This window comes from Hordeum vulgare, chromosome 3H, assembly GCF_904849725.1.
Source record: "Hordeum vulgare subsp. vulgare chromosome 3H, MorexV3_pseudomolecules_assembly, whole genome shotgun sequence".
Taxonomy (NCBI): Eukaryota; Viridiplantae; Streptophyta; class Magnoliopsida; order Poales; family Poaceae; genus Hordeum; species Hordeum vulgare.
In genome coordinates this window covers 344,209,708-344,224,362 of record NC_058520.1, presented here as the reverse complement: position 1 = coordinate 344,224,362, position 14,655 = coordinate 344,209,708, and the positions used below count along the sequence as shown (strand labels likewise).

Genomic DNA, 14,655 nt, shown 5'->3' with positions numbered 1-14,655 from the left:
TAGGACAGCGTAAATAAATTGCATACCAAAACTACGTTAAAATTTCATAATTTTTTGATGCTCCAGTAAATCATAGAAATTCTGCACTGCACATAAAAGTTTCTGTTTTTGCACAGATTCAAACAAGCAAGTATCCACACTATCACAAAGGCTTTACTTGGCACTTTATTGAAATAAAAGCTATAAAACATGATTAATACATCATATTAATCGTGTGAACACATAAAAACAGAAGGTAAAAGTGTTGGTTTGTCTCCCAACAAACGCTTTACTTTAATTCCTTTTAGCTAGGCATGACGATTTCAATGATGCTCGTATAGGAATAATAGTTGAAATATGCAAGAGAGCATCATGAATCACATGGAAAACACATGTAAGTATAACCCACTTCCTATGCATAGGGGTTCTGAAATAAAACAATTTATTGTAGCTAGAATCATCTTGCATAGGAAGGCAAAACAAGCATAACTTCAAGATATTGAGCACATAGGGAGGAAACTTGATATTATTACAATTCCTACAATCATATGTTCCTCCCTCATAATAATTTTCATGAAGGAATTGAATAATATAACTATAACATACATCATTATTTTCATGATGCACAAGCATATAATTTTGATTACTACCCACACAAGCAAAATTCTTATCATTCATAGTAGTGGGAGCAAACTCAACAAAATAACTACCATGAGATACTTGAAGGGCATAACCAAATTAAAATCATGATGACATGTTTCATAGTTATTGTTATTCTTTATAGCATAAATTTCATCACCATAATCATCATAGATAGCAGCTTTGTTGTCATAATAAATTAGAACCTCTTCCGAAATAGTGGAATTGTCACTAAATAAAGTCATGACCTCTCCAATTCCACTTTTATCATTATCAAAAGATTCAATACCCTAAAAAATAGTGGGATCATTACCTAGGTTTGACACTCTTCCAAACCCACTTTCATCAAATATAATGATCATAAATAGGAGGCATGATTTCATCATAATAAATTTGCTCATCAAAACTCTGGGAACTAAAAATATCATCTTCATCAAACATAGCATCCCCAAGCTTGTGGATTTGCATATCATTAGCATCAAACATTAAGTAATTTCATAGATTCTTCCTCTAGCAATTGAGCACAATTGTCTGAATCCTTGTTTTCACGAAAGGCGTTATAAAGACGAAACAAATGATGCAACCCAAACTCCATTTTTTAATTTTCTTTTATAAAACCAAACTAGTGAAAAACAAGAAACTAAAATATTTGATTGCAAGATCTAAAGATATACCTTCATGAACTGACCTCCCCGGCAACAACGCTTCAAAAGAGCTTTGTTGACGGGATGTGACTGTCGCTTACCTAACCTCCCCGGCAACGGCACCAGAAAAGACCTTGATGTTACTATGCAACTTTATTCTTGTAGACTCTTGTTGGGCATCCAAGCGCAGAGTTTTGTAGGACAGTAGAAATTTTCCCTCAAGTGGATGACCTAAGGTTTATCAATCTGTGGGAGGTGTAGGTTAAAGATGGTCCCTCTCAAACAAATCTACAATCAAATACAAGAAATCTCTTGTGTCCCCAAGACACCCAAACAATGGCAAATTGTATAGGTGCACTAGTTCAGCGAAGAGACATTGATACAACTGCAATATGGATGATAGATATATATTTTTATAATCTAAAAATATAAAAACAGCAAGGTAGCAAGTGACAAAAGTGAGCACAAACGGTATTGCAATGCTTGAAAACAAGGCCTACGGTCCGTACTTTCGCTAATGCAATCTATCAACAATGATAATATAATCGGATCACATAACCATCCATCAACGTGCAACAAAGAATCCCTCCAAAGTTCTTATCTAGCAAAGAACATAAGAAGAAATTGTTTGTAGGGTATGAAACCACCTTAAATCTATCCTTTTCGATCAATCTATCCAAGAGTTCATACTAAGATAATAAGTTATCATTTTCTATCGATCTATTCAATAGTTCGTACTAAAATAACACCATATGATACGCATCAACCAACTCTATTGTCACCTAGATAATCCAATGTTACCACAAGTATCGATGAGTTAATTATACGATAAGCATAAAAAAGTAGATTCATAATACTAAATCCAACACAAAGAACCTCAAAGAGTGTCCCAAGATTTCTATCGGATAAAGTAGGACATGAATGTGCATCAACCCCTATAAATAGATTACCCCAATGTCACCTCGGGAATCTGCAAAATGAGTGCCAAAATGCACTTCAAGTAAATCAATATGATACCCCATTGTCACCACGAATATTCATAGCAAGACATACATAAAGTGTTCTCAAATCCATAAAAGTATTCAATCCGACAAGAAATCTCAAAGGGAAAACTCAATTCATCACAAAAAGATAGAGAGGGGAAAACACCATATGATCCAACTATATTAAAAAAGCTTGTGATACATGAAGATCGTGCCATCTCAAGAAAACAAGAGAGAGACACTGAACACATAGCTACTGGTACAAACCACCAGCCCCGAGGGTGGACTACTACCTCCTCATCATGGACTCCGCCGGGATGATGAAGATGGCCACCGGAGATTATCTGCCCTTCCCGGCGGGGTACTGTTTTTCTCTCCAGATTGGGTTTTCATCGATCCCCGGTCTTTACGGCGGCAGAACTTCTCCTCTAGGGTTATTTCTGGTGGTTTCTATATTTATAGGAATTTTTGGCATTGGTTTCACGTGAAGATGGGCCTCGAGGTGAGCACAAGACACCAGGGCACCACGGGCCCCTCTAGAGGGCCGTGTTGGGTGGTGCCCTCCTCGTGGCTCATCTCGCCCTCCCATGAATCTTCAAGTGTCTCTTTTCTTCCCAGAAAAATCTTCAAAAAGTTTCGAGCGATTCTGAGAAATTTCATTTTCTGCACATAAACAACACCACGGTAGTTGTGCTGAAAACATCGTCAGTCCGGGTTAGTTCTAAATAAATCACATAAAGTGCATCAAAACCACATAAAAGTATTGTAAATATAGGTCAATATGACATGAATACTTCATAAATTATCGATACATTGGAGACGTATCAGGTGGCAATATCATGCATTTTATTAATATGTGCAAAACAGTTTCAGATTTATAACCATGGAAAGGATTTGATTCTACCATTCTAATAAGCTCAAGATCTACAGAGAATACATAATCCTTGTCATCTATGGAAATAGGAGAAGTATGTAAACTTTCTTAAAAGGTCTGACATGTGAACCTTCCTGAAAATATGATTAGCTATGTTGCAAAGTTGACTCAGAACATACTTTGTTAGTTTTCAATAGAATTTATGCTTCATACTTCAATGTCGTGATGAATTGCTACTTGTTTATAAGAAGCCTTTATGATAAAAAAGTTATATGTTGAGAATGCTCTGATGAAGTATTTTATAAAGTTTCATTTATTTTTATAAAAACGAGCATGATGCTGCTATGTATGTATTTTGTTTTCATCGACACCTTTCTCTCAAAGCATGTGGTCATGATTTTCACTATCGGCTTTCGCTTGAGGAGAAATGAGGTCTAAGCTTGGGTGAGGTGATCGTCCATTTTGCATCATGTTTTGTAACTGATATTCATAATGTTTTTAAGCATTTTTCCACATGGTGGAGTAATTCTAACGGCTTTTTCTCTCATATTATGCAAGGTTTACATCAAGTGGGAGAATGCCGACAGATGGAATTCTGGACCTGAAAAAAGCTACGTCAGAGATACCTATTGAGCACATCTCCAATTGGGATGAAAATTTACGGAGGTTTATTTTATAATAAATAAAAAATACTAGAACAAAGAAGCGTCGGAGTGGGCTGCCAGGTGGCCACTAGACACTACGGCGCGCCACGCACCCCTCGCCCACCTCTCGTGCCCATCTTTTGGAATAAAATATCCTTCACCATAAAAAAATTAAGGAGAGGATTTTCGGGACGAAGCGCCGCCGTCTCGAGGCAGAACCGGGGCAGAAGGACTTTTGCCCTCTGGTGCAGCGATTCCGCCGGAGGAACCTCCCACCGGGAGGGGAAATCTAGGTCATCGTCATCACCAACAACCCTCTCATCTTGGGGAGGCTAATCTTCATCAACATCTTGATCAGCACCATCTCCTCTCAAAACCCTAGTTCATCTCTTGTACTCAATCTTGTACTACGGTAACCTCGGATTGGTACCTGGGGTGTGTCTAGTAGTGTTAATTACATCTTGTAGTTGATTCTTTATGGTTTATTTGGTGGAAGATCATATGTTCAGATTCATTATTCTATATAATACCTCTCTGGTCATGAACATGTTTATCACTTATGAGTAGTTACTTTTGTTTTGAGGCCACGGGAGAAATCATGTTGCAAGTAGTCATGTAAAGTTGATATTCGTTCGATCTTTTGATGATATGAATGTTGTGATTCCCTTAATGGTGTTATGTGAATGTCGACTACATAACACTTCACTGTATTTTGGGCATACAACAGAACAGAGCTTTGGTAACACGGTGTTATGTTACTACAGATCCAAAACAGTGTTACTAAGTCATGTAGTAACACATTTTGAAATGTGTTCCATTAGGCCATGTTACTACGTGGTGTCAACTTTCAGATATAATAAGTGTTACCGTATGTTAAAAATTGTGTTACAATTACATTATAGTAACATGCATATTATGTGTAACCGAATACACGAGTAACACATTCATATATATATATATATATAGTAACACTCATAGTAACATATTTTGGTCTGACATAGAACATTGTGGTAACATGTTTTTATACCTATAGTAACACAACAGTTGTAATATAATATCCAAATATCATAATACTATAATTTATAATTATCAACTACCTAGTATCACATTTTGTAACTACGATAACACCATCTATAACACTACTATATTAGTATGGCAACATATTTTATGTATTTTGTTTTAATTATTAAGCACAAAATTAGGTACCCATTTTATGGAATATAGATTTATTTAATAAAATTTCTACAATTTCTCAAATATTCAATTATTTATTTTGATGCTTGGCACCAATAAAATGGTAGACAAACTGAAGCACAAAACATACACAAATTGAAAATATCAAGATGAATTTAGTATGAATATACAAGAGTGTAGGATACATATGCATTACAATAAACAAATACCAACCTTGTTTGTGCAATAACATATCATTTATATTAATTTGACTACATAGAACATATCTATGGATAATATTACACCATAGCATTTGCATTAATTCAAACAAAGAAAATGATCTTGTGCATGATATTACATTTTTTTCATCTATCAATGTATACTACGGTTATTGCTAAGTAAAATTCTCTAATTTTATTTGCTTCTTGATCCAATCGGAGAATTCAGCTGCAACTCAACTCAATTATCCTTCACCAAGTTGACGCAAATATGTTGAAGTCTTGGAAACTGTACTTCAGAAGCAACCTATATTGTGATCAATATTAGCATTCGATAAGAATGATAATAGAAGTTGCATGAGTAATATGTCGATGGATACATGTACATAGTCATAGTTCAGGAAGATTGTCATGACCATTGACCTTGTTAGTGATACACATTCAGGATACAAGTGGGACTAATAGCAGGATGCCCACATCTGCACAATCTGCTATCCGGGGTGTTCATGGGCAGCCTGCCATCAAGCATATTGCATCTGCTTCCCACATCATCCTATTTAATCCCACATTGTAGTATATTGTTGTGTTATTGCATTAAGAGTTCTGACAGCCACCACATGGCAGATGTGTCATGTGTGGTAAGTAACCACCAAAAAAAGAGTTCAGACAATTCCAGTTAGCTCATGTACAGATCAAGACTAACCTGTTGTATACGACTATTGATTAGGTCACTACATGTGCAAACACATGCAAAGCACCCCCCGGTGCAAAAAATTCAGTGCTAGAGCAGATAAAAGCAAATCACTAGCATACTACTAACAAATCTGGAGCAGAGCATCTGTGTTGTGTTGTCCGTGCATGCTTGTTTCTGTGTCAAGCATGTGTGTGTGCCCGCGTGCATGCTTGCTAGTACTTAACAAAAGTACTCACAAGTAGTTTTCTAACAGTAGATACAAGGACATAAAGGGGCGCCTTGCCATGCCCATCGATGTTTTAGAAAATGATGGCCATGTTTTCAGGAAAATTCGACTAGTTAACACATTTACCAAAATTTGAATGGTTCATATTATAGTGGCTTCATATAGTTGGTTTATCATATTTATTGAAAACTGGTATTGCTCCACCTACATAGTTTTTTCTTGAATTGTATTTCTCCATGCACGATTCATGAGAAGAGAAGATGCAAACATGGATATGACACCTTCACCTGGCTCCATAGCTATGCTGACCCCACGGGCATGTCCATGTGTACTACTCTTTGGTGCATACTGCACCTTCTATAAGTTGAATCAACCCTCCAAACACAATAGCCTGACTGCACACTGAAAATAAAATTACTTCCTGAGAAAGAAATTCATTATGCAACTTTTTTATAGCATAATGTCCACTATATATTTCCAGGAGATTTATTTAAGTGTGGTGTGGAGATACTACAAAGTGCAGTCAATAGAATATAATATACAATATATAATTACATATAATTCTAATGCATACATTTTCATGAGTACATCTTGAAGATTAATAAGGTAAGATGTCAAATGGAGAGCATATACTGTCGGTATCTCCGTGGGGAATATTTACAATTACTTGCCTATATAAAGTAAAAAATAACTAAAGTCTACCAAAAACCAACAAAATTACTCCAGTACGGTTAGTGTTCTAAATACTGAAGTATGCTAAGTATGTACCTCTCCTAGTGTTTTGGCAGCTTGCACACGACGTGATAATGCTTTGTGAGTCGTGAGCACAGCCGAGTAAAGAACACTAAAACATCGCATTGATCTAAAAGATATGTGCTAGGCTATGCTAAATCTGTGATACTTACATTCCTAAAAGATATGTGCTAGGCTACGCTGAATCTGTGATACTTACTTTCCTGAAGTATATGTCCTAGGCTAGACCGAATCTGTCCTAGATTATTATCACTAGACGAACTCGAAAGACACATACAATGATGATTTGCACTAAATCAATTGCCTGCCCAATTAATTTAATTATGAAATTGCTAATTGACTGGGAACAACCAGCAACTATGAAGCAATTCTTCATGGGTATTGGGTAGAAAGTAGAAGCAACACAAGCATTCATGGGTATTGTGTAGAGAACTTTCATGATCTGTCTGTTGCTGAGCACACAAAGCTGGTGCTCTTAGCTTGTTTCAAAAAATTTACAAGAGATGGTGAACAATCAGGAGGCGAAATGGAGATGGGGGAATTTCGTTCATAGGCACTCCCTTTTTAGTTGCCAAAGTCTGCAAAAGAATAGAGATACACCCAATGTTTAGTTCCCAAGGCTCACAAGTACGTTGATAAGCTCAAACTACATAACAACACCTCAAGAACCTTTTTTGTGCAAGAGCCTGAATTAGATGACAATATCCATCAACCATCAGACCCTGACCACCGGTAAGAACATGTTCCTGCAGATAAATAAGGCAATTCGATGATAAATAAAGAGTGAAAAGCTAATGGTTTCCTTTTTGCACACAAACCAAAAACGTAATCATCATAATATACAACTAGAGATTGATGTATGTCACATTGACATAATGGTAGATCCGTAGACACTAGATGGAGATGGAGGTCAGTTTGCACAACATATTCTTCAGTACAAAGTTTAATTTCCTACATTTTGTTAAAACTAAGGGAGTGAGCGACAATGTTGCATACTTACATGGCAATAAGATCAAAGGGGAATGCCTAGTTTGTAGAGAAACCTCATGATACGACAATGTTCTTAAGATCACAACTCCGCTAACTGCATTAATGAGATGACACTATCTGATATATAGACTCAAAGTGGCACATTTATAACAAGATAAGGTTAATCTACTTGTAGTGTGTTCACAAATACATTCACAATCATGTGAAATTCAACAACTCTTACTGAGTTTCTCTTACTGCTGATCATGTCAATCTATTTCTGGACTTAATATTTTTTACCGATTAGAAATTACTCAAACTAATAATAGCTACTTGATAGTTCAAAAATAATGTCACATGATTATCCCAAAGTAGTCTATTGATCTCGTGACTATACAGATTTATAGTGAAAGAAACATCCCTCTACAGTGAGCAGGCATTGACAATAATGTAATATGGAAAATTCTTGATGGAAGCACGAGTTCTGGCACACAAGTAAAACCGTGAGAGAGACAAGGGGAACCTGTTGGAGAGAAGGAGGGGGTACGATCTGGGTAGATCCGGTGGTCGTCCAACTACCAGCCGGAGCAAGGTCACCATGGGTCACGCGTCGCCGTCATCCTTGCTGGCATGGCCATGGTCAGCGCGACCATCACGACAGTGCGGTGGTGATGCAGGGGACACGACAGGATGGAGGGGAGACGAACTGCGGTGGGACATGACAGTCCGGTAGGGGACATGGTGAGGCGGCTTCGATGCGGACGACGGTGGGGAACGACAGGACGGTGGTGAGCGCATCTGGATCTTGGATAGGAGAAGCTAACAAAGAGAAGGGGGATTTAGGCTTCTCGAGGCGGAGGGATTTGACTGCTTGAGCGAGGGATGGAGACCTAATAACTGACCAAAATATTACCACATAATCACGCTTTCTCGTTGTTTACGTGTCGTTTTTCGCTGGGTAGTGGGCCTAACTATCCGAAAAGAAGAAAAAGGAGGACGCCAACCATCAAAATAAGTAGGGCCAAGTCCACCAGTGTTTTTTGTCTAAAAAAGGTAAACCAAAGTTTTCTTTTCAATGATCTAGATATATTATTAAAGTTTACCGAAAGTATAAAGTACCTCAAATATAATAAAAAATGCATCAAGATTTCGAAACCACCGCTTCAACCATTAACATAGTAGAAACGAGCCACTAAAGCGTTGTTGTCGCCGCTCTTCTATCGAAGTCGGCTTGACCTTGTTGATGGCTACAAGGAAGTCTGCATGCCCCTGCCCCTAAGAACCAACACCCTCGAGGCGTGTCGGTGTCGTTGAACTTTAAACCGATCTGAATCACCTGACACTAAAATCTCACCACATGGCGAGTAACTCAAACATCACCGTACCAAGGAGATGTCACAAATCTACATTGGAACTCCGTCGACTACACGCAGACAGACGAACTCGAGGAGCATCGAAGCATGGAAGACAATCTCAAATAAGAAGCGCTCCCATCCGCCTGAGCGTCGATCCTATGTGGACTTAAAAGCCCTAGCCTAAACTACTAACCGGAACAGAGGCACCAGGAATCTCCTTCCCACCACCGGTACCACAGACACGACGACGAAGCTTACAGGGGAGAGTTTACCCCAGCCGTTAAGGGGTAGGGAAACAGAAACCCTAGATTGGTTCTCAACTTGATAGAATCATCTCTCTAGCTTTGATGAGTAGTAACTAGTGATAACCATTTGAGAGGCTACCAATGACAAGATGATGATGTTGTTTCTTTTTAACAACTTAATGGTGATGTTTGTTCTTTAGACATCATGGTGTCCGACCATAAACTTGCTTAGGAATTGGAAGCAAACTCATGCCATGCACTTTTCCAATCGTTTATTCCCCTAACACACTTCCTGCAGGGTCTTTCCATGCGACTCTTCCATTGAAAATTTTATGTCAACTCTGGTCGTTGAGTTATTAGACCCTCCAATCGAGCCCAAAGAATCATGCATATAATGCTTGCAAGGGTGGGAAGTGTGCCCCAATTGGACACTTTCATAGTAATCATAGCATTCGTGTGATAACCTTCCTATCAGGGCCGTGTAAGAAAAAACATCAAGCTGTGAGGGTGGTAAAAAATAAACATGTTTTAGTCTTTGAGAGAGAGCAGGAGGATGCGGAGAGGAGGGTGCGGGTGATGCCTTGAAAGGAAGGGGAGGCAACGGGGATGGGATTCATCATGGCGTGGAGGAGAGATGGCAGGGATATGAGGGTGTGGGCCACGCCATGGATGGAAGGGAAGGCGGCATGGTCATTTTTTATCATTCCATGAAAGGCGAGAGGGATAAGGTGATGCCATGGAGCAGTGGCGGAGATTCATCCAAATTGTTGGACGGGCTGGTGGGGCCTAGCTAAAGAAAATTACTACTAGGCTGTTATTTCATAGCTCAACAGTAGGTGTACATTATAGAAATTTTTTCAACCATGGACAGGTCAAGACACATGGTTGCCTAGCCGTAGCTCCGCCATTATCCTGGAGGCGAAGGAAGGCATCATGTATAGGAGTGTGGTGTGCAGGGACGGGGATAGTCTAGAGAAAATGACCAATTTAACTGAAGAAAGATTGATCTTATACGTGATCCGACACTAGGTTAACCGACCGACCCTATTATCGGTCTTAAATGTTCCAAACCATCAACACTAATAAATCATGAAAAAACTTATTTTTGAAAAACGGATTGAAAAAAGTCGAACCAATGACCTTAGCGGTCGGTTAAGTTCTATGGACCGTTTATGTCATCAAACCATAAAAAATCGGTCAAACCGAGAGATTTTAAAGAAAACCGGTGTGCAGACTGAACGATTCAATGTTGATTCCCAAAACACAGTAAATTGTTTATTTTCCGTGGAAAAAATCCCTCCCGTTCCCCCTAATTAGTCATGTTCATAACCTTATCCCTTGTTCGGCCGCCGTCCTTCGCGGGTTCCCCGCTGGCGGCTCGCCGCACCACACCACCACCCGGCCGGCCATCCCCCGGCCTTGCTCTATTCTTGGTCGTCCATTTAGACATGAATAAGCAAAGGAGGGACGTATCCGACTGCGCCATCCAGCAGAGGTGGACCACGGGCGATGCATCTCGCCGGCGACCACGAGACTACAAGGTTGTGATTCAGACAGGATGACGGGCTGCCGCCGGCGCCGCTTGAGTACAGAGCCCACACCGCCTACGCTCGGCGCTCAGTTTCACGCCCACCGGCAACCGCTGGGGAAACGGGCAGATGGCAGGAGTTTAAGACACCGTTGCCGCCACGGCCATAACCTTGGGCTTCTCCGTGATCCAATTCCAATATCTACCCCGCAATACCTAGGCAGGTATGTCACTATCCATTGATTCCATTATTTGATTCTGTCCTGTTCCGATTTTTTAACGCGGATTTAGATTAGGTGATGTGGTGTTGTGATCACGAGTCCTCTGATTACTGTGATTATGTGACTATTTCGGTTCAATATACCAGAACTGCTCTTGACACTCCATGAAGTACAACAGCATTGAGAGCAAATCAATATACATTATACACTCCAATTCTGCAATATACCAGAACTGCTCTTGTAGGGTAATGCATGATGATTTTCAGAATTTCACACGTAGAGGTTGACTTTGTTGTTAGTTTGTCACAATAGGATACCAACAATACCCATGCATTTCTATTTGTAGTAATAATAGTACAATTTCCATTTTTAATCTGAACCTGGAGGAAGAATGATACCCCAACACCATGCTTTGATCAGAACTCCAGTATTTGGTCACGGTCTAATAACAAGGGTTATTTGTACAAATGTAGGGTCGTTAACCTGTAGTACTTCATATTCAAACTATGAATTGTTGTATCTGACTGCTTACTATTTAGTGTTTTGGGAGAACAAAACACCATACCATTTTATCTACACTCAATGATGTGCTATAGCTTGCATTTCCATAGCAGGTCTATTGACCTGATTCCCTAGGAAAGAGTTGATGGCGTGAAATACCAAAAGATATTATGAAGTACAAATGGATAGATACAATATATTCTTGAAATAGACAACTCACACAAAATCCATTTCCAAAAAGCACTGTAACATGCATTTTGTGCAAGTGGCTAGGCACCATACTAAAACTTGAGTAAGGAAGTTCTTAAATTTAACAGGGGAGGTAACCCAAAATTTCAGTTGGAAATTAAGGAAGAATATCTAACATAAGCTCATTAAAATAGTTCGTGAATTTACCAAAGGTGCATCACAAAATTTCAGTGGAAACATAAGGTGAAAACTTGCAACCTGAATGCGGCAGTTTTCTTTGTTCTATTATGCTATCCCTTGATAATAAACCTGACCTCTTTTTGGATCGAATTAAAAAATGGTAAAAAAATCTAACATGTCATCAGAAGTGACACATAGGAAAAACACCACCTATTCATAGGAGGTTTATGGGAGCTATTGGTTTGATTATATTATTAGCATATTAGTTAATCATATCCTTCTCTTACAACATGTCTCTTTCTCAAGTTTCGGAACTTCTTTATCATCCCACTACAGAACAGAACCTCATTGCCAAGTGCCAATTGGTTAGTAGTAAATTCTTCTCTAACACCCAATAGAATTGGTCGTTGGCTATATTTTTTTTGTTTCACCAATGAGCTGTTTTAAAAACAAGCAAATATCAGTGATAAAATGAATGCAAGATCTGTCCTTAGACCAATGTGCCATGCATGTAACATAATTAACTGCTCGGCAAGAATTGATCCAATAAATTTTCATCAACAAACCAAGCTAAGGCCTTATGCCAATTGCCATGTAGCATGACCCACCAATCGCATGACATCGGCAACAGAAGAGATGGCATGAAAGCAGGCCTGTGGAGTAGCGGCCCATCAAAAAAATTGGTGATCAAAACGGCCCGGTTCACTTGAAAGCTCCCACGTCAGTCTTTGGAGCAGTAGCCCAAGAAAACTTGGCCGAATGGAGCACGTGGACTCGCACGGTAAAAATTATTACAGCGACCCTCCATGGGATGATTCAATTAAGATCTCGGACGTATAACACAACAGTCGAACGGCTATAGACGGTAAAGCGTCGTGGTCGCCCAGTCATACTATTTTTGATGGCCCTCTTCTGATTCTATATAGTTTGTACAGTTAAGCATATTTGTGCTGGATCATGCATGTTATCTCTATCATAAAGCACTAAGTTTTAATTATATATATATTGAGTTAACTTGACTATTCTAATGTGTAATGGACTTCTGCTCAAGCGCTTCACTGAATCTTAATTTTCAGGAAATTCTACAATTGGAGATTAGAAGGTTTGTTCTAAAGTGGAGAACAAGCTATGCGCCTTTTAGCGAACTTTTATATGTTTTCATACTTTTGCTCTTCGAACATGAACCTTGGAAAATTTCAGAAAATTGTTACTAAGTTACGCTTCATGTATGACAAATTGTCATTGAGAAGAGATACACTTATCTCAAAGAAGTATTATGTTAGGTTTACCATTTCGTATGAATATATATACTTCTTTAAGGAAATTTTTACTAAGTTACACTTCATGTATGACAGATTTATGTGGGATGTCTGTTTGGTGTCGAAACAAGGACGTCCAATTTAACGTTTTTTTGTGAACCAGTTTATGCATGTGTGACATGTGGCTTGCACTTGCAGCTAGGTGCTAGCTATTGCGCGTGTTGGCGTCTTGCTGCCCAGTCATCTAGGCGATATACGTTGTGCGCTTGCTGCTTGGTGCCACTCTTGTTGTAATGTTGTTGTCCGAGTGACGTCGGTTACTGCTGCCGCTATAGACGATTCTGATGATGTATCGACAGGAGTGTGTGGTTCTTTAAAAAAATATTACTAGCACACGAGCAACTTTCTTTTCAAGATTTCATGCTAGTACATCACTTGTGTACTAGACCATTGATTAGTGCGTGATTGATGATATAGTTACTGCTGATTAGTGCTTGATTGATGATATAGTTGTACGACTGCACATTTCAAACGCCAAGCTCTCGTTTGTTGGTGGCCTTTCGCTCTTTCGCTAGTATTGAGTCAAATACTTAATTTACATGCTCATTTTAAAGTATGTGCATTTGGCATGTACGGCCGTGGAGTCATCCTAAAACTCCCGTAAAATATGGTTAACATGTATTCCTGCAACCTCACTGAAACAGTTTGGTACTTACTAGTGCATTATTTTTGCATGACATATTGACCAAAGAATCAAATTGTATTTTGAAAAAAAATGTATTTATACAAAAATCATGTTGACATGAGGGCCCTATGGGTTAAGGTATTGGCGATCTACGTATGTATTCCCTCCGTTCCATAATTCTTGTCATGGTTTTAGTTTGAAATTTGAACTAAACCCATGACAAGAATTATGGAACCGAGGGAGTAGTTGATTTTGGATTTTCTATTTCCCCTATAATAGAGTTTGTAACACTAATTATCAACGTGTAGTTATGTGTTACCATTATTACAATTTTGTAACACATTGGTACTAACATATATTTATATGTTACTATCCCAATATCAATGTAACACATCTAGTCCAACACATATAGTATGTGTTACCGCGGTCATTCCACCCAAATGATGTGTTACTGTAATTTTACTTGTAACACATATTTTTATCTGTTACTTAAAGTATGTTTTGTTCTAGTGATAAGTGAAAGTGCATCATTGCACTTAATTATTTTTGACATCTATGACAATCTCATTTGTATTTCTAACCACACGCTCTAGTGGTAACAACTCCGACAAGAGTAAAAGACGCATGGATGGTTATTTCCACTCTACTTGGACAAAGCAAAAAAGACAGAGTGCCATGAAAGTTTTTCTTTCTTTC

At 38.7% G+C, this 14,655-nt stretch overlaps 1 protein-coding gene and 1 long non-coding RNA gene across 2 annotated transcripts; one reads left to right on the top strand and one right to left on the bottom strand.

Annotated features, from left to right (window-relative positions):
- Positions 1 to 5,171: 5,171 nt before the first annotated feature.
- LOC123443814 lies at positions 5,172 to 8,698 on the bottom strand. The gene is made up of 4 exons (XR_006630829.1): positions 8,320 to 8,698; positions 7,497 to 7,573; positions 6,362 to 7,405; positions 5,172 to 5,461 (listed from the first exon to the last, which is right to left on the bottom strand). It is a non-coding gene; the product is annotated as an uncharacterized LOC123443814 (long non-coding RNA).
- Positions 8,699 to 10,854: 2,156 nt separating this feature from the next.
- LOC123439933 lies at positions 10,855 to 13,339 on the top strand. The gene is made up of 2 exons (XM_045116544.1): positions 10,855 to 11,148; positions 13,092 to 13,339. The coding sequence occupies exons 1-2, from the start codon at positions 10,955 to 10,957 to the stop codon at positions 13,126 to 13,128; spliced, it is 231 nt and encodes a 76-aa protein (XP_044972479.1). The 5' UTR covers positions 10,855 to 10,954; the 3' UTR covers positions 13,129 to 13,339.
- The last annotated feature ends 1,316 nt before the right edge of the window (positions 13,340 to 14,655 follow it).

Bases quoted from the DNA above. Each gene is read 5' to 3' on its own strand.
- LOC123439933 (XM_045116544.1), top strand. From the start codon at position 10,955: ATGACGGGCTGCCGCCGGCGCCGCTTGAGTACAGAGCCCACACCGCCT. The intron at 11,149-13,091 runs GTATGTCACTAT...CTTAATTTTCAG, and splicing joins ACCCCGCAATACCTAGGCAG to GAAATTCTACAATTGGAGAT.